The 25906-nt window shown below is 42.3% G+C and overlaps 2 protein-coding genes across 4 annotated transcripts in view; both read right to left on the bottom strand.

Annotated features, from left to right (window-relative positions):
- LOC310862237 (IQ motif and SEC7 domain-containing protein 1-like) overlaps nucleotides 1-25566 on the bottom strand; it is a gene marked incomplete at its 3' end in the record, with an annotated part of 207144 nt that extends 181578 nt beyond the window's left edge. For 2 of the 3 annotated variants that reach the window (XM_083770038.1, XM_083770037.1), the window contains exon 1: nucleotides 24800-25566. In XM_083770038.1, the coding sequence (XP_083626164.1) occupies nucleotides 24800-25077 (278 nt within the window). In that variant the 5' untranslated portion in view covers nucleotides 25078-25566. The remainder of the gene's footprint in view (nucleotides 1-24799) is intronic. The other variant, XM_083770032.1, reaches the window with a different exon arrangement.
- On the bottom strand, nucleotides 5796-6153 carry LOC310861284 (large ribosomal subunit protein eL34-like; the record flags this gene model as incomplete). The annotated part of the gene is made up of 1 exon (XM_083768683.1): nucleotides 5796-6153. The coding sequence occupies exon 1, from the start codon at nucleotides 6147-6149 to the stop codon at nucleotides 5796-5798; it is 354 nt and encodes a 117-aa protein (XP_083624809.1). The 5' UTR covers nucleotides 6150-6153.
- Nucleotides 25567-25906: the final 340 nt, after the last annotated feature.

Genomic DNA, 25906 nt, shown 5'->3' with positions numbered 1-25906 from the left:
AAATAAATAAATGCATGGGACTATGTCCTTTCTCTGTGGATGTGGGGGGAAATTATTTGCGTAATTACTGCTTGTCTAAGGTGCGTGACTGCCGATTAGTTTTCCCAAGTGTGTGTGTGTGTGTGTGTGTGTGTGTGTGTGTGTCTAATGCAAAACAACGGTAGAATGTGTAGAAAATGAGCTTTGTGATGTGTTAAATAACAACATTGCCATATTCCTTGGAAATCATGGTGTGACAGCTTTCTAGGCATCACTTTTAGCACTTATGTGCATCTGTTATCCAAATAAGTGAAAATCGATCATTTGATAAAAGAATCGATTAATAATCGATCCCCTAGCCTCGACGACCATACAGGCGTATGCAAAGGCTCAACTTATGTAATTTTGATTTTGCACTTTATGTAGACAGCACTGAAATTGTAAATTGCTAGTATATGTAATACTGTAGATGAAGAACTTAAAAAAGGAAAAGAAAAATAACAGTGAAAATCTACTGTACAACACATTACAGTGTGACGTGTTGTGAGCTTGTAGATCTGCTATTTTCATCGTTTTTTGCAGGACACTGTTGTGTGACAAAGTATGAAACGGGGCTTAAGTGATTCATCAATTGATTGATACAGAAACAAGCCAACGAGCCATTTATAGAAAATAATCAATAGTTCTGCATCCTTCCCTACTGAGTATTTATAAGGTTATGTCCATCTACCTTTCAATCTATAATTCAGACTTGAGGCATTGATTGGATGGTTTGTGCTAAATTATTTTTAAGTTACTCCGCAAAAATCATCAGCGTTATTTATCCATTTGTAACTCTAAAGCCCACTCCACACCAATGATTTGCCATCCATCTCCTTGCAACATGCAACTATTTCAACCATTATCCCCAATAGCAATTACATGGAGTTGCATTGGTGCGGTTGACTTTAAAAGGCTGTTTTGTTGAAGGTAGAGGTTTAAATGTAACCAAATTGACCTGTAAGGCTCAGTTAACCGTCTTCCTGCCATTGCCGAAGCCCTTCGGCAATTGAAGCATTAATTTGATATTAACACTTGCTGCCATTGCCGAAGCCCTTCGGCAATTGCTCTTTTATAGTGCTTATGATTGATCAAGCCATAATGCTACTCACGTTAGCCGGTTAGCTAGCATTGTTGTTAGCACTGCACTGGATCGTTCATATTAATTCACCGTCGCCATAAGAATCCATTCTATCCGTTTCTTTCAATCGCCTGTATCTCCTATTCCTTGTCCCAGATGGCATTTTTGGTCAAAACAGCGTTTCTTTGACGGCACGAGCCGACGTTGTGGAGTGCTAAAATGTACCGGCATGATTCGATCATGTAAACAAAGGTTGTCTTGGCAACGTAAAGCTGGCAGGGATAAGCTCACTTCCGGTTGAGGCAAAATGTGGCTTTTCAAAATAAGAGCTCAAATTAAAAAAATGCTGGCATGAATTAGGTCCTAATTTCTCAATAAATGGCAGCAGTAAAAGGGTTAAATTGACCCAGAATTTTAGGGTAGAGGACGGTGAGTAAAGAAAAACAGAATAAAGATCCTTAATGATGCTGAACCAAGATTAGTCATGAACCGCAAAGTGAGCTCAAAAAGCAACTTGACAGCTTGTGGATTTATTTTGGCAGCACCATTCACAGTGAGCAACGATGGCAATTGGCCAGCAAATGTTTCAAGCCTTAGTGAGCAAAACAAAATCTCTCACAACAGTAATGAAAAAGAATGAATCAGAACCAAAAATTTACAAAACTTTTAATGGAAAAAGCGAGCTGCGCTTTTTTCCAATTTTGTGCCTCTTGCTTCCATTCACAGCCGTGTCACCAAATGATCAATGACTCAAACCCCTGTTCAGCTATACAGCTCACTCACGCTGACAGCTTATCTAAAGCAACGGCATTAAGCGTTATAAAGCTGCCCATTCTCTTTGGTCTATTTCATATTAAGTTCCATCTCTATCATGAACAAAACCCACTAGGGCTGGGCAATTAACCCATACATCAACAAATTGACACGAAACAATTCAAAATCCATGCGTCTTCTTAACCACTTAACCCTGTATTATACTTCATTGTTAAAAAATAATAATAATCGTACAATAAAAAAAAGATCGTTCATTAATCATAATCGAGGCAAAAGTCTGAAATAAGTATTTATAGCACCCACCCAAGTTGAAGTATGCAAGTACGCAACAAGTTGAAGTATGCAAGTATGCAACAAGTTGAAGTATGCAAGTACGCAACAAGTTGAAGTACTGTATGCAACATAAGAGGACGATTTGGGGTCTGTTCCTGTCTGATATACGCGGACGAAGGCCTACAGACGAAATGCATCCGTTTTGTGTCCTGTAACTGCTGCTGCTGCAAATGAAAAATCAGACACGTCTGAACTGAATGGTGCTGTACCTGTACTGTACTCGTGCTTAGTACTGTACTCTTATACTGTACTGTACTGTAAACCCTCCTCCCTGGCCTGTGTGTGTGTGTGTGTGTGTGTGTGTGTGTGTGTGTGAGAGGCTGCGCAACAGTGACACTTGGTCAACAAACGCTATTTCCGTACTCGGACGGACAGACAGACAGACACGAAGACCGACACAGGGACACACATAGCCGTCTATAGGAGTGGCTAGCACCACACAAAAATCACACGATAATGTGAAGTGAGCCTTTAGAGTCAAGCACAGTTGTTGACTTGAGCATGAGGGTTGTAATGACCCCTCCTTTCTGGAACTCAACCCCAATCAGCATCAGCTGCAGGGGTCAACAGGTCGTACTCGGACAAACCCACAGACACAGACACACACACTCTCTCTTGGGAGGTCTTGGCACTGCAAAATAAAACTGAAGTGACGCTCAACTTGTGATTGCCGTTCATGTTACTATAGGAATATGCACCCGACAGCTAGAGGTCAAAGACAGGACATCCTTTTTAATTGAGCGTGCCAAGCCTTTGAAGTGACTGTTCCTACCTTTCAACCTGGTGCTCCAATTTTGGGAAAAAAATAAATAAATCACACCCGTGTGAAGTGAGGGGCGCTCTTATCATCATACATCATTCATCATACATCATCTCATTCTGGCGAATCACAATTTGCGTCCTCACTTTTGTCTTCAATATTTGTGTTTACACATGTTTGGGTTTACACACTTTTGTCTTCAATTATTGTGTTTACATAAACCCTCAAAGCTGGACATAGGAAGGGCTAGCGCTCCTCATAATTTCTGTCTAATAAAGTATTCAATCAATCCACAAGCTCACCAACGCGCCGTGATGTAACGCGCTGTCAGTGAGCTTGTAGATTGGCTATCTTCGGTACACTCGTCGAGGGACTAGAGTATATATTGGGCTTAAGTGGTTACAGACCATTGCATCAATGAAGGACATTCATCTTGCTCTAGCCGCCTGCTTGCGACATCCCCATATTACTGAAACCCAACTTCTCTGTATTAATCAGCAACTAATTACAGGGAGGAATGCGTCTGTCTGGCTAAGAAGATCTAATGAGCAGAGCTGCACTCCTCGATGCATTGCTCCTATGGTTCTGATGAGGGCTGTCTAATTATCCAGCTCTGGGGGGAGCTTCTGGGCCAAGATCTTGCTGGCTGTCCACCCCGGTACCGGCTCGTGGGAGTTGCACCCCCGCTCTCTGTCTGAGTCAGAAACTGTGGCGGAAAGAAGACATCAGATTTTAACTCACTTATTAAAGGAGAATTCCATACTAAAAGGTTTTCTTACCTTTCTTTGTAGTTGTTACGTCCCCACCAAAGAGGTCCAGGTGTTATTTTGTGCAAAAGCTCCTTATTGGCTATTTCCCCTACCATAAGCCCTAAATGAATTGCATTGAATTTAATGGGGCTATGGGGTGTTGTGCTTATTTTCATCGCTTTATTTTGAAATAATATCCCAAGCGGCACACTTTACTACTTATTTTGATGGAAATAAGCGAATTAGCACAACACCCCATAGCCCCATTCAGTTTTTGCACACAAAAAACACCTGGACCTTTTTGGTTGGGACTACAAAGAAAGGTAAGAAAGGTAAAAAAGCCTTCTAGCATGAAATTCTTCTTTAAGACCTGAGGCAGATTCTACAAGCGTCTTCTAAATCAGTGGTTCTCAAACTTTTCCGTGCGACAAGGAACCCCAAAATGATATATGTATTAGGCCGTGGACACACGAAATTGTGTACAAAAAATAACTCACAAAAAGTTTGACCAACATAACATTGGTCGATTATTTCTCCTCTTTACCAATTGGAATTGTATTTTATATATGTTTGCGACCGTAAGTTGCATTTACTATGAAAACCTGCATATATGGAGGGGAGGGTTGACTATGGTCAATAGTCATTGCAATAGAGGGTATGTGCGGGACATCATCATCATACCCAGAAGTTATGTGGGAATGCCTACTGAGTGGCAAAAAACGACTTTCTTGCCTTCATAGCCTTCAAGTCCTATTTGATTGCATTAAATGACTTTAAACAACATTAAATTCACTTTGTCACTCACTTTGTCACTCGATTTGCCATTCACTTTATGCATGCGCATCTATAGTCAAATCCAGTTCATTCCACCTCAGCTCCATTTCCAAAATCAAACCTGTCCCGTCTCCAACTGGTACAAAATGTCGCGGCCAGACTCCTGACCGGCACCAGGAGGAGAGATCACATCACCCCTGTCCTGGCCTCTCTCCACTGGCTGCTGGTCCGGTACAGAATACATTTCAAAACCCTCCTTTTTGTATACAAAGCCCTAAACGGCCTGGCCCCCTCCTACAACACCGACCTCCTATCCTGTCCCCCCTCCATCAGGACCCCTCAGGTCAGCAGACAGGGGTCTCTGAAACATTCCACCAACAAAAAAAGAGGCTCAGGGGCGACCGCGCCTTTGCTGTCGCAGCCCCTACACTGTGGAACAACATTCCCCTCCCCCGTTAGGTCTGATCCCTCCGTTGAGTCTTTTAAATCACAACTTAAAACTTTTTTATATTCACAAGCTTTTGAATCCCCCTCATGAGCCTGCAACTTTCTATTTTATATTCATTTGCTTTAATTGCCTGTTGTTTTATTATTGACTGTCTTATATGTCTGCACTGTATTTTACTGTATTGTATTGGGCAAATGGTATTCACCGTGAATTGGTATTCACCCTTGCTTTGAGTTGTTTAGTGGATTAGATGATTGCACAGTAATTACTGTGGTTTCTCCCACAGTAATGAGAAAACTATATTGATAATTTTTACACTTTATTCATTTTACACCCATTGTTACAGATCTTAAAACTCCTTCCCAGACTTTCACGTGAAAAGTCATGGAAGGCTCGAGAACTGTTGTCTGACTTCTAGGGATGGGTCTGATTCATCGATAATAGGACCCGAAATCGATTATTAAAATTAATAATCGATAATCGTTTTGTTTTGTTATTGAAAAAATTTAATTTGTAGGGTTAAAAAAAAAATCCCTCCTCCCCCAATCGATTAATCGATAATATTGAATTATACTAATCGATTTTCATTTTTGACACATTTACACATCCCTACTGATTGATATATATTGATATCGTTAGATCAACTCTAACGCAACCTGCGTTAGAGTTGCGCAACCTGTCATAACGCCTTTGAAGTTGGTATTGCACTACAACACCGGTGGCACGCGAGACACGCTCTGAAAAACAGCCCCCTCCAAATAAACTGTTTTAAAACTGTTTTTAGAGCATTACTGACACCGCTGGACCATGACTTTTATCCCAGGATGATCCGAAGCTTCTCCGGTAAGAATGATCTTTTTATTGCTTTTTATTGCTCTGTGCCTGTGCCTTGAGCACCTTGACCACAATCTTCTGCTCCTCAATCAAGAAGGCACGCTTGATCCTGTCGCGCACAGAGTTTGCGCACATGGATCCTCCGTAGGCCCTGCTGACGTGCTTATCCGTCTTGCTCAGCCTCGTCAGGACCTGAGGTCTTACAGCCGGGATTCCAGGCAGTCTTCCTGGGCAGATGCCACATCCTGACTTGGGAGCCTTGCCCGCCTTCTTAGTGTACAGGTACACAATGCGGTTGCCAGGTGTGCGGGACACCCTGGTCTTGTTCGATGCTGTGTTGTAGGACAACCTACGACGGTATGTCAGGCGCTTATCCATCTTGAAACTGTTGTCACCGTAACCGGAAGAGCCTTTTTATGCAAGATGATATGAGCTGACATCATGTTATGACGTCATCTTTTAAGTGGTTCATTATGGAGCTTTGTGTGTCTTAAATCTTTAAATGCAAAATCTCTGAATGAATCCCAGAAACCAAAAGAACCACGTTTGGCTGACTTGCAACACATCCTGGTTGAGGAATGGGATGTCATCCCACAGATGACATCCCATTGGTGACCAGCATGAGGAGATGCCAAGCTGTTGCGCGTATGGAGCTGTGTATGGATCTTCCACACGCTACCGAGTTCCCCAACAAATTAATCAAATGTTAAATTGGCCTATGTGTTCTGTTTTTTCCTTATTACTGCTGGGAGAGTGCAATCATCCATTCCACTAAGCAACTCAAAGCAAGTGTGAATACCAATACCTCCACGATTGCCTGGCCCTTACAAGCTGTACCTCATTGTAAATAGGGATGCACCGATCCGGCTTTTTGGCATCCGATACCGATTTCGATACATGGGGGTCCAGTATCTGCCGATACAGAGTACCGATCCGATACCCCCCACAAAGAAACGTAATAACCTATTAAGCTGTATGCCTCACTGTGTGGAGTCTGGAATCATTATTTTGTGTAAGGCAACATCAAGGCTTGACTTAAACATTACTTTCCCAACTTTGTAAAACAAAATGTAACAAACACAGATATAAATGCACTGAATTATTTATTAAATAACTGTGCAACAATTAGACCAGGTTAATGTGTGCGCAGGCTAGCCTGGCTGCATTCCACATGTTATACTGTCAATACTACACTGCTGTGTCACAGAGGAGGTAGAGTTGTTTTCATACTGTAATTACACATAATTATCGGATCGGATCGGATCGGATAATGCCACCGATCCGATACCCGATCTAGAATTTTAGCCTGGATCGGCGCCGATCTCCGATACGAGTATCGGATCGGTGCATCCCTAATTGTAAAGGTGACTAATAATCAACGATGAAAACGATAGAAAATACAATACCAATTGGCACCAGATGCCATCTGCAGCTATTTTTGAATAGCCAACGCTAAAATACTTTCTGGTTTTAATTGGTTGTAAGTCAAAGTAGCAGTAACACAGTGTAGAAATACTCTGTTACAACACCTATCCACACTTTTCCTGGGCTGTGTGTGCTCCAGTTCCTGTCGATTTGATCCAATGAAAGCCAATTAAACTGGTCAGATGACCAATGATATCCAATGAAATCAACAGGAACTGGAGCACACACAGCCCAGGAGAATTGTGGATAGAACCTATATTCATGCATTCATTCATGCATCCAGTTGTGGGATTGCCCCGTTCTCAGAGAAAGCCCCTCTGCCTGCCTGCCTCATCCATCCACTGATCATATCTCACCACCTACTCATATCTGACTGTGTCACAGACAGTAGTCAATACGGTATTTGGGGGCGAGCGGAGAAGAGCGGGCCGGAATGGAGCAGAGAGGAGGAACAAGTGGACCTTTAAGGGGTTGATAAAGTGACTCTGTCACTCATCGGTACGCTTGTCAACTTATTGATGGGGACAGATGATACTGTAAGTTACTTCATCTCTGTCTTGGCTCCTCCATGCAGCCCTGTGTGCATGCCAAGTACAAACCAGACTAAGAGACTGAAAGTCCCATTAGTTAAATTAGAGATTATTATTAGCGGCAGAATATAATTGTTCATGTCGGGCAGAAACCTCTTATCTCTAGGTTTTCAATGTAATGGGTCCCGGGACCCAGGGGTGGTCTTTTAGATGGGTCCCCCTGGACATATTATGAGTCCCACTTCAACGACGAGTCATATTTTGTCATTTTTACAAATTGCAGGATTTAACTCCCATTTCATCTCATATGGTTATGATGTGGTTATATTCATGTAGAAAATGTATCTGAAAGAAAAGAACACAATTCTAAATCTGACAATTCCAAAGAGTTATGCAAACAGCAGTGCAAAAGTATGCAAACATAAAGTAAATTAAATAGCACCAAAATAAATAAAGTAAAATAAAATAAGTAAATTAAATACTAGTGAGCTAAATAAAGTGTATTTATGCACAGCTCAATTGAAATCTCTCATTTGTCGTTTTAGCCAAAATGTGCAGTTCTACAAGCTCGGAAAAACACTTTTCGGCGTACAGAGGGCTGCATGGGTTAACACACAAAATCTAATTCTGACAGGGATTAATAGTATTGATCATTGATAGCATGAAGGTGCACAGCAATTTTCCTTTTGCCGTTTTTGTGACAGAAAGTATAAAGAAAAGTCACAAACTGAATGATGTCCAAGTCAAACCTTTGCATAACCAAAAGAGAAAACTGTGTTTTGTGTTGAAGGTAGGATATAGGTTGTGTTGGAGTACTGCATGGTTTCTCTGGCTTTAAATCCAAAAACACCTGTCCAAACAACAAAAAGTACTGCATGGTTTCTCTGGCTTTAAATCCAAAAACACCTGTCCAAACAACAAAAATAAAGTATACAGAAATTCAATTTCCATGTCATTCCACTACATAGTGCATACCTTTACATATTGCTTGGATTTGGAGAAGCCATCAGTCTGTCGTAAAGTTAAAGTAAAGAGCAATCCAATGCATGCAGAGGTAGAGCTGGACCGATATATCAGTCTGGCTGACTATCGGCTATTATTTGACTTTTATTCGTCAGTATCAGTAAATATTCAACCTGATTCCCGAATTCCAAATACAGTTTCAACTAGGGATTCCAGAAAGTGACCATCAGCCATAAACATCAGATACAACTTTTAAGATTTTATATTATGCAAATGCCACATGGTCACATAACCATTATATGTTGAGTGCATGCTTTGATGGTTTAATACAGTTTTATTATCAGTTTTGATGAGTAAACCTTTGTGGAGATCTTCTCAGTTCTCATTGTATGCTAGTTACTGCCATTCAGGATGGAAAATGAAATCCATTTTGATTTGGGGAGAAGTAGTTTCATAAGGGGCTTGATATAAACAGAAAACGTTCAGTTCACTAGTCTACAACTGTACTCTACAACTGCCTTCATTTCATCTGATTGTCTGTCTGGCAGGCACTTAACAAGCGATCGTTAACTGTGTCTGTTAGAGAGAGGGGCAGAGAAGAGTGGCTTTGCTCAACTTGATTTATACTTATATTCTCCACTCTGATGAAGGTACATGTTCGATATATCATGCAGCCTTACTTATTAGCCTATATTTTGGCTAATAATTCGATTTCGGAGACTCCGACGATTAATCGGAAAATCGATTAATCGGCGGCATCCTTAGTTTCAATTTGCCGTCCCTATTCTGGGCATGCCATTATATAGGCGAATATTCCCAGATCCAAAGGCGAAGTTCCAGATCTTTGGCCATGCCCGGTCTCGTCTGGACTGAGAGGGCTTTCAGACTGAATAATGGAGTGAAATGTAATGAGAATTCACGCTGAGTGTCAGGCTAAGGCGTACTTGGACACAGACATCAGGGAAAGGGGATAGTGAAGCCAACAATGTTAGAGAACCACTAGGTTAGGGACTCTCCAAAATGGGGATTGGCAATGGACCCAGCACCCTGGCATGGGTCAGGCTCTAGTGCAGACTGCATAGAGCAGTGGTTCTCAAACAGTGGTCCCCAGCTAAATGATGGAAGAGTTGGTAACCAAATGGACCCTACAGATCTTTAACTCTTGAGAGTGTAAAATGAAACCAAATGGACCCTCTAGGGGCCCATTTGGTTTCATTTTACATTCTGAAGTTAAATTATTGTTAAACATTACCTAAGAAGAATTACCTAAGAAGTCTACACAATTAGAGTAGTATAATTAGGTAGAAGATTGTTATTTTGATCAACATTGCCTGTTATCTCTCCTATGTTACCACATGAATACAGCATGGAATTGTGGACAAAGAAAATCCTATCCAATATTCCAAGTCTTGGCTTGGGTCTGAGAGGCTAAATCTCATCAAATGGTGAGCTGAAATGCTGAATAAATAATGGGCGTTGATCTCAGGTCAGAATGGGTTCAAGTGTCACTTCACTGTTATCTGGGAGTGCTCATGGGGGCACCGACCCACAGGTTGAGGAACAACTGTTGTAAAGGGAGGAGAGGACGTCCTGTCCAGAGTGGCCCATTGAAGGAGTTAGTAGACACTCTCTTATCTTGCAGACATTACTTCAGCTTTTTTCTTGTTCTTGTTATCTCTGAGCACACGTCCTTCCGGCCAAATCAACTGTAAGTGCCGATTCATACTCCTATTTTAGAGCCGAATAAAAGTCGGTTCGGCTCTGTAGAGCCGAAACAGCGGTAAAATAGGAGTATGAATCGGCCCTAAGTTGGTTTCGGCAAAGAAAGTTTGAATATTATGTGAATATTCTCTATTTGTGTGTGCTTCTGTGAGCTCATCTGTGGTACCGTACGCACCTTAACCACAAGGCCATCGGCACACCTGGCTTCATATTTTTAAGGCAAAAATACATACACATTTCACAGCCGCTGCTACAACTTTATAGGGCAGTGATTCCTAAACTGGAGGCCCCGAAATAATTGTGGGGCGTCCCCAGCCCGATTTACATTTACAGTGTCACACAAAAGCATCTAAAGTAGCAGATCTACAAGATCTGGCCATAAATCAATGACATTTTGTCCAAACATCACTGACGTGAAGTGGATATGATTAATTAAACTGATAAATCATGTCCCCCCCCCCAAAAAAAATATTTTTAAATCTGTCGGTTTCCACCCGACAGACCATATAATTGTTTGCTGCACAATACCTAGGAGGAGGAACAAGAACTGAAGAAAATTATTAATTTGTCACTGCTACTCACGCGTGTACCGTAAGCCATAGAATGCCAGAGTGGAAAGGTTCGCAATACTGTACACACCACAGCCACACACTAACAATGATACTGGAACATAAATGAGAAATAAATTAAAAACAGGGGGAAGGGAGCAAGCAGTGTGTAGCAGTCTGCTAAACGCTTGCTCCGTCTTTTAAAAAGACAATTCTCAGGCAGGATGCAACATTGGTTAGTTCTAGAAATGCTTTGGTTTCTATTATGGGAATATGTGCTGCTTGTTTTGTGTTAGTATGCCTACATGCGTCACTATAATGACGGGGATGATGTCTAATAGCCACAGAAATGCAAGACGACAGCTCATCAAATTGAACCACATTTTTATGCAGCATGCCAGGGGAAGAAAAGCCCTGATCTTTGCTTAAAACATGGGAGACCACCGAGCCTGTAAACCACTTCAACAGTGTAGTAGTACCCCACAGGAAACAGAGAAAACCAAGGCAGCTTTAAAGACACATGGCTCTTTAAGTCACGTTTCTAAACGTCTGGTCCGGGGACCACCAGGGCTCCAAAGGCATGTAACTCTTAAGAGTGTATACTGTAAATGGAACCAAATTGATCCCTAAGCCTGGGATTGGTTCCATTTTGTACACTCTTAGAGTTACAGTTAGGGTAAGTGATTTTTTTTTTTTAAATAAATAAATAGCTCTAAATTATGATAGTACTCATTGCATTAGAGTGTTGGTTCAGTCGGGATACGAATTTTATCGAATCAGGAAATTCATATACAGATTAAACAAGTGAAATTGGAAGTGATGACACAAATAAATGAGCAGACAAAATTCTAACTGGAACCTACCTGAAAAGGTATTTTCTGTTTATTAAAGAGGTGGAGATAGGGGGGGACCCCTGTAATAATAATAATAATAATAATAATAATAACAATTTTGTGATGGCTACCCAGATGGTGAGGGGAAGAGGAGGAAGAGGATGTACAATAGGAGGACTTCATCAGCCTTTGGCGGCTACCCAGAAGATGAGTCCTACAACAACACCAACCACAGCCAGTACTATCACCAATATGCAGATCTTCGTATGGGAACTTTGCTGGTAGCTTGCAGCCTGTGCCAGTTGCTTATTAGCGGATTTCTCCATAGTTTCAGCAGTCTCCACATTAGCTTCTATACTGTCAATAACGTCTCCCTGATCGTAGACTATCATGGCCAGGTCTTTGAAGATGTCGCCGACATTCCCGATGTCACACTCCAGTTGTCTAAAAGCTTCCAAGGAGCAAAACTCTCTCTCCTGGATCAGCATCAGGTCCTCTTCTGTGATGGACCTGATGATAATGATTACTATCAGAATTCAGAATATAGATATTAACCATCTGACAAAACCCTTTTTTGTTTTTAAACCAAAAAATATCACTTACCCTACCTTTAAATAAGCACAGATGATTTTACAGTGTATATTGGGGTCCCAGAAGGCGGTCCGTGGCCTTAATGTATAACTGGGGGTCCGTGAAATGCCAAAATGTTGAGAATCACTAGTGCTTTAAGTGAAGTCGAGGTGTCGTTTCTGTCTCTCTGATGATGATACAGAATGTTGAACCATGTCCTTCCCCTTCTCTGCACTCTTCCTGTCCAACGTCCTTCTTCCTGTCTGCCAACTGCCCTGTCTAAACACATCACAAACGCGACACTTTAACCCATTTTGGGTGGGAACCTATTGAAAAATAGCAGGTCTGCTATTTTTGAAAAATCGTGAAAATATTTATTTCAGAAAACTGGAGGAAGATTTTTTTTTAATTTGAGGTCAGGCCTAAATGGGTTAAAAAACTATTCTGGGGTCGTTTAAACATCTACCAGGGCCCCAGACAGTATTATTTTTAAGCTTGCTTTGATTTAGGGCTGGGTTAATTAACCGGAAATATATCTAAATTGATTTAGATCCGATAACCAAATTAACCCATTAAAACCGGTAAAGCATCCATGTCATTTTATGTTTGCGTTGGCTATTCAAAAATAGCAGGCTATACAAGCTTGCAACGCGGCATGAAGTGACGAGCTTGTACATCAGCTATTTATTTTTATTTTTATTAAAAATCGTGAAAGTGTTTGAAAATGTTGGAATAATTTACTGATTTAGAAGGAATTCGTAGTGTCTTAATGGTTAATCTTGCTCATGTAGGGTAATCGGATAGAGAAGCAGGTATTATTTTCCCCCAAATATACTTTTATTATACTTGGTTGTACAGTGGTGGCATATAAAAAGAGAGAATCTGATTTGAAGTCACACCCCCCAGCCCTAGTTTAAAAATAATTTGCAGATCATTTTCATGCACCCCACAGTTTTTTTTTAAGTTGCATTATTCATATGATCAAACACCCCCCCCCCCTACTGCATAAGCACATTCAACTTCAAACTCCTTAGAGCCATTGAAAACAGAATGTCCCTGCTTGTGGTGACTGACAGGCTATATTGTCCTTCAAATTAATGTGAAGAGACCTTCATTTTCTATTCATTTTATTTTTATATTTATTTTTACTTTTATGCATGTATTTGATGTAAAAATCTTTTGAAATGAAATGAATGAATTATGGAATAACGAAGGTCTCTCTAATTAGGACAATATCAGTGTTTTTAATACAGCAAGTCTAACGTAGACTTTGAATTTGAATGGACTTTTACAGGAGAGGGGGGTGTGTTTGGTCAAATGGGGTGGTGAACTGCACACACACAAAGGAGTGCCTCACAGCTAGAAGGTCCTGGGTTCAATTCCCGCTGGGCACGCTGAGGGCGCTGGAGGACGTGTTCCCTCCTCCGCGTCATCAGTGCCCATACCCGAGGCGGGGTTGGTGAAAGGGCCTTTCTGTGTGGAGTTTGCATGTTCTCCCCGTGTCCCCTAGGGTAGGTAGCCTCACAAAAACATGCAGTAATCCTGGACTCTAAACTATCTCCCCCTGGCCAGCACATGGAGGTTACCAGTTTGATCCTCAGCTCAGCTGTATCAAAGTGTCCTTGAGCAAGACACTGAACCCCAATGTTTTGTGCCAGGAAACCCTAGGCGGCCAGAAAATTTGTGTTAAAAAAAAAAAAAAAAACACACATAAAAAATAAATAATAAAAGTAAATAATATCAGCTCTCTATTTTTGAGAACCACTGTTCTAAATCCTAAGAGTTTTCTGAAAAATGTAGCTACATATATAGCTCAAACCTAAAATGACACAGAAGCTTTCCCGGATGTAATGGTTAAAAAGGAATGGAGCGAGTCCGACGCGGACCGTATAGGAAGTTGTCTGACATGTTGCCGATGATAAGAGGCGTGCGACCAACCACAGGTTCCTCACGTGTTTAGCCGTTGACTCAGCCTCTATCTGGCCATGCAGCCAACATCCACACAGAACACGTTCACACTTGGCAGAAGAGACGGCAGTGGCAGCCGTTCAGAAAGCCCTCTGCTGCAGGTACCACAGTACAAATTGCCTTCGATTCAGCTGCTGCGTCAGCTCGGTTCCCACACAGCTGAGAGGCGGGTAACTACCGAGGAAATTAAAAACAAGAGGGCGAGCACTCTTTAGCCTCACTGCTTTTGTTGCGATTGAACGTTGACTAAGTACTACGGCCGGGCGATGTGACTTCAAATCAATATCCTGGTTCTTTCAAACTTTTGCCTTGATTACGATTGTTGAACAATTATTATACATAGTGAAAATATTAGCTATTTTCACAATATGCCACCATTGTTCAACAAAGTATAATACAGGGTTAAGTGGTTAACCAGACCTAGATTTAGTAAATTATTTAAAATATATATACATACTGTATATCTAAAAACCACCTGCTGGTTTCGATATATTTTTGGTTATTGCCGTTAAAAGTACGTCAGTAAAATCAACAACAGACTGGAAGTTTTAGCTACCTCTTATACGAGAAAGGAAGAGAAACAGATACTAGATTCCACTAGCAGAAGTGTACTGTACCTTCACTTCACTTCACTTTTCATACAACAGTTACAGTAAATTGGGTGGAGGTGGAGTGTATTGTTTGTGTTTGTATTAGCAAAAAATCACACCCGTGTGAACTGAGTGTTGCAACTCCTATCACTCTCTCTCTCTCTCTCTCTCTCTCTCTCTCTCTCTCTCTCTCTCAACAGTGCAGCACTATATCTCTCTCTGTTTCTGGCACAACAGCGCCCCTACTGGTACTAATAGTCATATACTGATGCTCATAACGTCACATAGATGGGTGAACACAGACACACAGACATTGCTGTTCCTTGGAGTGGTTGCACCACTCAAAAATAAACTGTTGACTGATGTGGCTCTCAAACTTTTTCATGTCAAGGACCCCCAAATTAATTCATGAAATTTGGTCTCAGGTCTCCCTATCTGAAAATATTTTGTGCCAGGGGTTAAAAATGGATTCTAAAAATATTCCAAATGTTTCACATTATTGATTGATTATGATAAGATGTTTTGAAAATAGAAAATCTATTTTACCTCACAACAGATCTGCTATTTTCAAATAGACAGCGTATATTGGGTTCAAGTCGTTACAATTATGTTGACGCTATATCTAATTTAGCTCCTTAGAGGGCCCCGAGGGACCCCTGGGTGTCGAGCTTCACAGACTGAACAGTGTGGTATTAAGTGCTGCTTCCAATTCTATTAGAGGTGCACAATATATTGTTTCGGCATCAACGTCACAATGTACGCATGTGCAATGCAACAATGACTCTGAAAGGGATAGCTAAGGCAAATTGGATCAGTCAGAACACTTAGAAAATGAGAAATAGCACGGCTCGCATTAGTCACACCTAATCTGGAGGGGGGGGGGGGGAACTGTGTACAGTCCACGTGAGAGTAAATAATGATTTAATGACTTCTTGGTAATGGTAACTGGTCATTCTGCTTTCATACAAGTGTCATGTTTCATTTGTTTAAGTTCCTTCTCTCTTATCTTGTGTGTGCACTCGCTGTGCACATACTGTAGTGGCAGACAGAGCATTCTGTTCTGCTGAGCCAAGGTCAAGAATCAAGATTATAATTATTTTACGAATAACAACATGGTTCTAGTATATGCTGGTGAAAGTCGTTTGTAATGAAAATATACTGGCAGCCTGTTTATAAACGAAATTGTGTACAGTATGGAGAGACACTGAGACAAGCTTTTTTGAGGTGTATAGATGTAGGGATGTAACTATCATATATATAGTCTTACCGATTAGTCTAATTCGTATTAATCATAATCGAGATGTTCGATAAGCTTTCATTTCATATCACACATGTCGGCCAATCTCGGCCCAAATTGATTATTTTATTTAAATCAACTACAAATTCTTCTTTTTTCATAATCGATGCAGCCATATAGATAAACGTGCTCTCCAATGCATGCAACCATTAGGCTCAAACCTGCCCCGAGAGTGATTTGTGTATTCATCTTTATCGATTCACGTCACCAGGGTCCATGACATTAACCGTGGGGGGGATTTCCATGACAAAAGGAGGCAGAATGCATAATAATAATAAAGGCTCAGCTTTCACATCCACTTGAATCCATTCCTTGCAAACGGGTCCATCTGAGGCAGATTACCATCTTAAGCTCAATGGTCTTTGAAATAGTTGTCTGGAATTATGACGCACATATCCCCCACTACGCCATTCCAAAACAGTGTTAACAAAATGTCACAGGGAATTAATATCACGAGGAGCCTTCATTTTCTGAAATCTACTGAAGTAGCAAAAACATTTAGTGTAAAGAGACAAAAGGAGGGTCAGGTCCTAGTATAGAGCCTTGGGGGACACCGGTCAGTGTGTCAGTAGTACAGTATAAAGTGTTTGTTGTTATTAAACCACTTGAACCCCAGTATCCATATTCTGGGGGGAATATTAGCCAAAAATAACAGATCTACAAGCTCATAACCCATCACACTGCGTTGTACAGTAAGCCTGTAGATAGTCTATTTTTGATGAAGAGATGTGTTATTTCTGGTCCATTTCTCTGAGCCGTAGTGTGAGCCGGTCTAGAACCATGGCCTATTAGCCTACTGCCCAACTTAACTTGTATCTGGTTATATCCGGTTGGGTGGGTGTCACAATGTTGTTATTGTTCACCCAACAACATGGATGCCGAATTTAGTACCCTAGCCCTAGTCTCACCCTCTCGCTTGGAATGCACATTCACATTTACACTTTTACAGTTATTTTTCACTTTAAAGATGAGCCAACTTGCATGCACAGCATCACAGGTTTATGGATAGGCCCTAAAATTACAACACCTCTGGCAGAGGGAATAGTTTTGGAGGAGTCTGGAAGCTCTCGTTTCCACCCACAGGATGATGCAAAGTTATATCTGCTCAAAACTAGATCAGAAAACTGCAAAAAAAGTTAATCCCACTCTTAAGTATAGCACTGTCGACACACACGCACGCACGCATGCAATCACGCACACACGCACACACGCATTCATCCACAGTTTTCCACACACGCACCTTGCTGTGGCCTTCACCAGTTACAACTTACCAGTATCAGATGGAGTAAAGAATGCTCATTAAAGCCATCATTAGTCGTTCTCACGGGGCAACTGCTGCCTTTCTCCAAAGAGCATCAGCCAAACTTAACACCGCCATCACAAGGCTGACGGCGGGACCCACAGGGTCAGCGGAGCTTGACGTGCATCCAGGACCTCCACAGCTGTGCGCAGATGCACGGGGCGGAGACGGCTGCAATGTTTGCAGAAGTACACTTCATAAAAAATATGAAGGCGGGCAGGTCGTTTGGTAAATCTGTGCGCAAGTTGCAAATTGTCTTCGGCCACTGCCTGAGATTTATCGTGGGTTCTGAATGCAAATCATGTCCCCGTGTGTAGACATTAATCTAGGCCGGGGGATTTCATTAAGGGATTTCTTTTCCTCTTCTCTCGCCTCTGCTGGAGAGAGAGAGAGAGAGAGGGATTTGGTGCGGTCATAAATTTCTCTGGGCACACTGATTGTTCAGCAGATCGGCGGGTGAAAGAGGGGATGCCGCCAGCCAGCCACAGGAAACAGATTTCTCCATCATGCTATAATTTCCTGCTGCGGGTTCCAACAACACATGCTAAGGCCGTTACTGTAGGCCGGCCGCCACTATTTATGGAGCTGTCAATCTCCTGGCTGCGGGCTCCGTCCATCCCACAGACTTAAGAGAGGGTTTTGCTAAGCAGAGAATTACAGTCGGGTAAGCCAACGGACGTTGCAAGAAAACATTTTGTTTTTGGAGAGACGATCTACTGTATCTATGTAAAATGTACATAATCGTTGCTGTCGGGCACTACTTGATCATACTACAGCGTCACACAAAAGCATAAAAAGTAGCGGATTATGCAAGCTCGAAACGCGGCGCGAAACGCTTGCACTTGTTGAGCTTGTAGATCTACTTTTGACATCCTGACAATCCTGAAGAGTAACAGTTTTGGACATGAGGTCTCCACCCGACACTGACAGAGATCATATACTTAGATAATAATGTAGGACAAGACTGACACATACAGTAGGGATGCTGCGATCCGATCTTCAGATCGGATATCGGCCCCGATATCAGCCAAAAACGTGGATCGGATCGGACTGCAGCGATAATCCATTCCAGGAGTCCGCTCCAGCCCTTCTATCCAGCAGATCCAGCATGTAGCAGCATGTAGAGGCCACGTAATCAGTGTTTGCTATAGTCGCAGGCAGATAGCCAGCAGGCAGCACGCAGCAGCAATACACAGCATAGAGAGACTTAAATATGTGCTATATCGGATCGGTATCGAATCGGTATTGATGCTGCCATATCGGTATCTGATCGGAAGCGAAAAATCGAGATCACAGCATCCCTGACACACTCTAATAATTCCTTAATTTCAGACTGTGATTTCGTATGATCGTGATATGATACACTGTCACTGACAAGTGCTGTCTTAGCCACATTTACCATTTAAATAATGTTCGAGGATATTCAGAAATAGTGAAAATGGACAATCTACTGTACAAGCTCACAATGTACCACATCATTAGGACATCCAACATCTCAATTTGAATGACTGTTTGCTCAAGAAAGACGCCTAACTATTTCTTCATCCATAAAACAGAGCAGCACAGTGTGATGTATTAGCCTCAGTCAACATCAAACCACATTATGAAACTGAAGCCAGATCAGCATAATTCCCTTCCAGTTTTACAGGATTTAATCAGATTTCCTGGAGATAGGAGTGGAACAAAGGCCCCCAAACTGCAGCACAATAAGACATAATAACAGATTAGGGCAGATTGTCGGATCAGTGTTTCCAACAGGACTAAACGCCCTCATTCTGTAGCCTTCATTTTCCATCAACAATGTGAACTTGCAGAGAGAAAAACAGCTGAGCACGGCACACACACATGAAACTCTCTGAACACTATTCCATTAACGATTACTATGAAACTCTCTGAACACTATTCCATTAATGATTACTATGAAACTCTCTGAACACTATTCCATTAACGATTACTATGAAACTCTCTGAACACTATTCCATTAATGATTACTATGAAACTCTCTGAACACTATTCCATTAATGATTACTATGAAACTCTCTGAACACTATTCCATTAACGATTACTATGAAACTCTCTGAACACTATTCCATTAATGATTACTATGAAACTCTCTGAACACTATTCCATTAACGATTACAGAGAAGGGTAGAGTTCATTATATGGCCCACTCCTCGCTAAATGGATGATGATGGCCCTCTCTAAACCATATCATTCATTTGGGCCCGTTGTTCAAACCGTGTGAACGTGGCGAACTGGTTCTGAACGACTGGAGTCTTTGTTTTGACTTATATGAGCTCCATTACACCGTTAATGGAAGCAGTACTGGGGTTCACTGTGATTTGTTATGTTGCCCATCCATATTTTATTAGCCACAACAACATTTTTCCGTGTTTGTTTATACTCACTACTGGGCTTCATACTGAATTTAGATATATGCTTGACAAGTTCACTCTGGGACCCCAGTCTCAGTTTATCCCTAACTAACACTAGCAATAACTCACCTGAAAGAAAACTATAAAACTACAAAACTATAATTTTCCATTTCCCATGGCTTGTTGTGACCGCAACAATGAACATCCAGTGGCCCTGGGTACTGTGCGTAGTACAGTAAATGCTGCATCTAATTATTACCCAAGTGCTTTGATGCAGGGCTGTACAGTAAAGTCAAGTACATTTCTCCTAATAATTTGTTCAGCTGTGGATCTAACTTTAGATAGCGTTTCACTAACCTACATATTCACAAGCTTAAACCAGACGTGTGCAGAAAATTAAGAGACTTTAGTATCCCTCCATTTCAGTCGCCACATCAGCATTGCAAACATTTTTTACAATCAGTTGGCTATATGGGCCCCTAGGACAGGACCTGAATGATAAATCTGGGTTGGGTGATGCATCCTCTTAGATAAGGAAGAAAAATGCTTGCAAATCAAGTCTCATGCAACAACAATATAAAGACCCTGGCTGAATAGTGAATAGCATGCCCCCTTTCTTATTAAAAAATAGACACATTTTCATTGAGACAGTTACTGTAGTGTTTAGGTGGAAATTCACTGTGAATTACACATAATTCAAATCCAGGTAGTAGGGAAGTCAGTTAATAACTTCCTACTGTACCATATAAATAAGAAACACTTTGGTCTCATGCGTTTGTATAAATTGCATTATCTTTCACTTAACTCCAAAGTAGGCTTGAAAGGATATAGTCACAGCAATGAGGGCGCGCACACACACGTGCATGCACGTACGTACACGCATACACACAAGCACACACACACATTAGTGGGCTCTGCTCTCACTGTGGAAACTGCACATAGTCAGCACAAACACTTTGAGACTAGAGAGCTGACAAGGCACACCGTTCAGGAGATACAATGACAAGGAGCTGATTCTCTGTCTGATTTTATTCCTTTGTCTTTGAGTGCTACATACATACTGAACACTTTCTCTTCAGTGGAACATTGAACAATGGAAGCAGATGGCAGTGTGTTCACTAAAAGGAGACCTGTAGGAGCTCAGAATATTTGATATATATAACCAGATGTTAACCATATGCTTAATGTCCATTCACAACGATAGTAGGGCTGGACGATGTAGACAAAACATCAAAATACTTTTTTTTTAACCAAATACGTAGATATTAAAACAGTAAAAATCGAATTTCAACGATTCAACAAGCTCACGCACCTGTGAGCTTGTAGAGATAGGTTATTTTTGAAAGGATTAAGGTGTCATATGTAACTTTGCATTTTCACTGTTTGTTTTGGTAGACAGAGATGTTTTTGGGCTACCAAAACAACCGGTGACAAGTGACACCAAAATACAATACTGCGAGAGGGCAATATGTTTCTGCAGGTAAACACCACCTCACTACTCCAGTGGCTGATGAAGGCTGATATAGAGGGAAAATATTGGTTAAAAGAAAGAAAAAGGTTTTGTTTTGTTATGTAAACCCTGGGCAAAGTTAGATACTACTGTGCCTTCATATTACGATATTCAAAATCAGGTCTTATATCACGATATTGATGTAATATTGAAATATTGCCCATGGCCTGTTCATTCTGCTGACCAGATCCTGTAAGTGGGGGCAGGGGGGTGATCTAATTGGAAGGGTTTATAGATCCAACATGTACAGGGTTGATTTCCAATAGCAGTACCTTGTGACAATGCTGCCCGTGGGAATGTGCTGCTGCTGCTGCATGCAGAACGCACAGAGAAAGCTGTTGACTTGGGGGAGAAAAGAAACTACACGTATATTATTTGTTGTGATGCCGCCTGTCTCTCTGTTGGTTGTTGGCTGCACTTTGAGAGAGATACTGTAGCAGGACAGACATCCACTTTGCACTTTGTAGACAACCTGGAGGAGATAACAGGGCTGCAGGAAACCGTTTGCCCATCACGGAGAATTAGATTTCTATACGTATCGTCTCTGCAAAGTGCCTGGCTCAGACCAAGATCTCCAAAGGCATAAGGCGGAAGCCACAGGACATTACAAATACAGCTTCAGAGTGAAAGGTCTCGGATATAATTTAACCACTTAAACCTTCTATTCTTAGAATAATGGACTTGATTTCCGCCTAAAATTGTTCCCCCCAGAATATGGATGTTGGGGTTAACAACAAAGAACAAACACTATGGCCGGAGTCCCACAAGGCTCTATACTATGGCCTCTCCTTTTGCCCACAATGCGTCAAGTTGTGAGCTTGTCGATCTTCTATTTTCAGCAAGCGTTTCCCTCAGAATAGCGATGTTTAGGAAAAATCCAAGGCAATGTCACTTTCAATAAGTGATGAATGCAAATGAGGGAACACTTCTGTTACCTGCATTTACCTCAACTTTAAACTAAAGAGACCGAGAGAGGGTAATGACCGAGAGAGGGTAATGACCGAAATGATGTTTGAGTTCAAACAGAAACTAATCTGTAAAACAAAACAGCAGAAATAAACCCATTCAGAGTGCTTGTGAAGAAGACACCTGTGGCAAATGATGGACGTGCACCGCATTCTTCCACGCACTCTTTTTGAACACCTCGAGGCTTGAACTCATCTCACTCTGGATGACAAGTAGTCCCGGTGTGAGTTTCAAGTGTTAAATCTCATTTTCCTCTGTATCAAAATTTCCCTTGTACCGGCGCCCACAAAACAGCGTTGGTATTATTGCATTTCGAAATGGTCACCTCCCCCCCATACTAGCGCACTTACATGATATTTAAAATTCTGTTCCTGCCATAAAATCCACTTTACATTAATAAACCACTGTCATATTTGATCAAGTTCACACAGCTCAGTAACACTCTCTCGCCAAGCGAGGTTGAGAAATGATGTAAAGAGTAAAGACCGTCTCTGATGGGAGATCATCCTGATATTATGTTAGGAGATGAAAACACAGGCCATCATTCAGAATCATTCCACTGTCAGTGTCTGTCCGCCCATTCCCGAGGTGAGGATTTACACAGGAAGCGTGCTAAAGGTCAGCACGAGACTGTAATCTCAGGGTCCACGGTTTATCCAACAGCAAAGACAAACTACTGTCCATGAGTCATCAGCTGGAGTGATTTGCTGCCACCCGGCTTAGCACTGTAACACCCACCCACACACCCTGGCTGGTATATTACACACAGGTCACATGCGGTCAGGGGAGACCACACACACACACACACACACAGTCTCACTCACACACACACACACACACTTGTGACGACATCATCAGACGACATTTTCATGAATGCCATGTTTTCCATTTGTAACCATAACCCATGCCCTGACCCTACAGTCAGTACAGTGTGGTCATCATGTACCGAAAATATCTGATCTAGCGCAACTAGTTGTGAGCTGTGAGTATATCAGGCTCATAACTCTAACCCCAACCCCTAAAGCTAACCTCTAAATGCCAAATCCTAACGCCAACCTGAATCTCTCTCTCTAAAAAAAAGAAGAAAGGGGCGCCCGCTGGCCAAGTGGTCCAGGTGCATGCCACATATAGGCTTTGGCATGACAGTGCGTTGCGTGTTCGAGTCCCGTTCATGACGACCTTTGCTCCATGTCTCTCCCCTTCTCTTTTGATACTATCAATAAAGGCAGAAACTACGCCAAAAACTAATCTTTAAAAAAGGTACGGGCACACACACACACACACACACACACACAAAATCAAAGGTTAAGCCTCTGCTGAGGTATGAGTGAGACGTGCTAAAGGAGAGTGGATTGGAAACCCAGCATCAGGGCCCAGAGGGTACGGTATCCGGCTATAATGTGGGTGGGACTATCGTAGCCTTGCTGTGACCCCTGATATGATGCTCAATTACCCCTGCCTGCAGTGCCTGGCCCTGCCTTGCCCTGTCCCGTCTGGGGCTAAGCCAGTTGCCTGCAGATAGGACCAGTAATAAAAGACATTACATTTTGAAACGTACGGAAGAAATGGCATAATTGATCTGTCCGGACTCCACTCCCCAAGATTTATGTGCCAACCGGGCATAACAAACCCCACAAGTCTTCTGGCTGCTGAGGCCAGCATTGGCATGACTATTGACTCCTCAAACCTTCAGTCTGTACAAGTTTAACAACAGCTGCACACTAAAGACTAAAGACGACCTGACAATCGCTCCCTCCCAGCTCTCTGGGAACTAATGAAAAACAGAGTTTGTGATGATGACAATGCAGAAAAATCACTGTGATCACAGACATTCTCCACCTCATTACATGTTGGTACAGCCTGGCTATTGGGGTGTGGAAATGAATTGTCTGTAGTCTGTGCTGTAGCCTGTAGCCTTGCATATTTTAATAAACTACAAACAAACAACTGGACAGGGCTCAAATGAAAGTACTCAAATAATGTACTCGAAAACGTATTAATAAGCAACTGTGGTCCCCATTTGCATGCATTTGTGCCAGTGTGTGACTGCACTGAAAACAGGTGCTCAAGTAAAATACACAGCAGTGGTTTCCACTTCCAAAAAGCTGGTTTTAAAAGCGTTCGCAGCCAGGGCTGGCTGTTTAATAAAAACACTGACAATTCAATGTGCAGAGAAGAGAGCAGCCAGTCGAGGAATAGATCAGCATGAAAGCCAAAGGCATAGGAGGAATAACATCGAATACTACATTATAGAATATAGACTGTTAAGTACAAATGCATGTGGTGATGAACTTTCTATAGCTATACGTGCAGTACCACACTGATTTAGTAGGCTTGCTTAACTAGGCTATAATATCCAGTTACATTTCCACCCCAATAAGTTGAGACAAACATGTGAGGGCAAATAATACAGAGGCTGTTCATGTCTTACTTTTCTTGGTTGACATTCTCCCTGATCGCGCCCAGCGGCGTGGCCGCGGGCTTGGGGCTGCTGTTGCCCTGCTGCAGCAGCCTGCATGTGGCCAGGTGCCGCTGGTACTGCTCCTTCAGGCAGCCGTTCTCCGAGCACAGCGAGGACACTTGCTGCTCCAGCTCCTCGATCCGGCACCTCTGGCGCTCCAGTAACTCCTGCTGCGTCTCGATGATGTTGTTGAGCTCCTTCAGGTACTCCGCGGCCCTGCTCGGGTTCTCCGTCGGGCTTTCCATCATCTCCTCCTCCCCGGGACTGAGCTCCTCTCCCCGGCGGCGGCAACCATGCACCACCACCACCAGACCAGGGTTGCTGGAGCTTTTTTTCCCCCCTGGTTCTTCTCGTTTTAGATGGCAGAACACAGAAGGTGTGTATTCCTCCTCCTAAACCAACCCAAGCCCCGGAATTGATCGCCTATACGCGTCAAACGCGTGACAATCAATTCATAACGGTAAGCCGTTTGCGCCTCGCCATTGTTGGGTCAAGAAGATCGGTGAAGTATTCCCCGACCTCCCGGTGTTGTGTTGGTGTCCAACAGAACAGTAGTTCCCCCGACACACACACACACTGACACACACATACACAGCGCACAACTAAACCGCTCCAATTCAGACGGTTACTCTCTGAACTGCATGATAAATGTCATCCTGCTCGCGGCCGGAGTGCCAGTCAACACGTCCTGGAATGTGTGTGTATGATGTGTTATGAAGTGCATTATGTCCACCGCAGCTCTCTGTTCTCTCTCCATGCGGCTCCCGTGACTTTTTGGTAAACAGACAGCTGGAGCTGGCTGTCAAGTGGGCGGGGCTTTCAAGTTTTATGAATCTGCAGGGCGCATTGCCTGGTGGCAAGTGGCAACACACGTGCATGATGATAATAATAATAATAATAACGATGATTATAGAATTTAATCTTGGGCTTGAGCTGCGCTGCCTGCGCACACAGTATTTTTGTTTACCTTCACCAGCTGCGCTGCGCTGCACTCTGATCCTATGCCATGATGGAGAATGAAAGCAGATTTATCCATTTTATCTCAGTTCAAGGAAACGCCAGCACCGCCCCCTATTC

The sequence above is a fragment of the Protomyctophum parallelum genome, assembly GCF_964188405.1.
Source record: "Protomyctophum parallelum genome assembly, chromosome: 7".
Taxonomy (NCBI): domain Eukaryota; kingdom Metazoa; phylum Chordata; class Actinopteri; order Myctophiformes; family Myctophidae; genus Protomyctophum; species Protomyctophum parallelum.
Note: the sequence above shows the minus strand (reverse complement) of the source record. Positions and strands in the feature narration are given on the sequence as shown.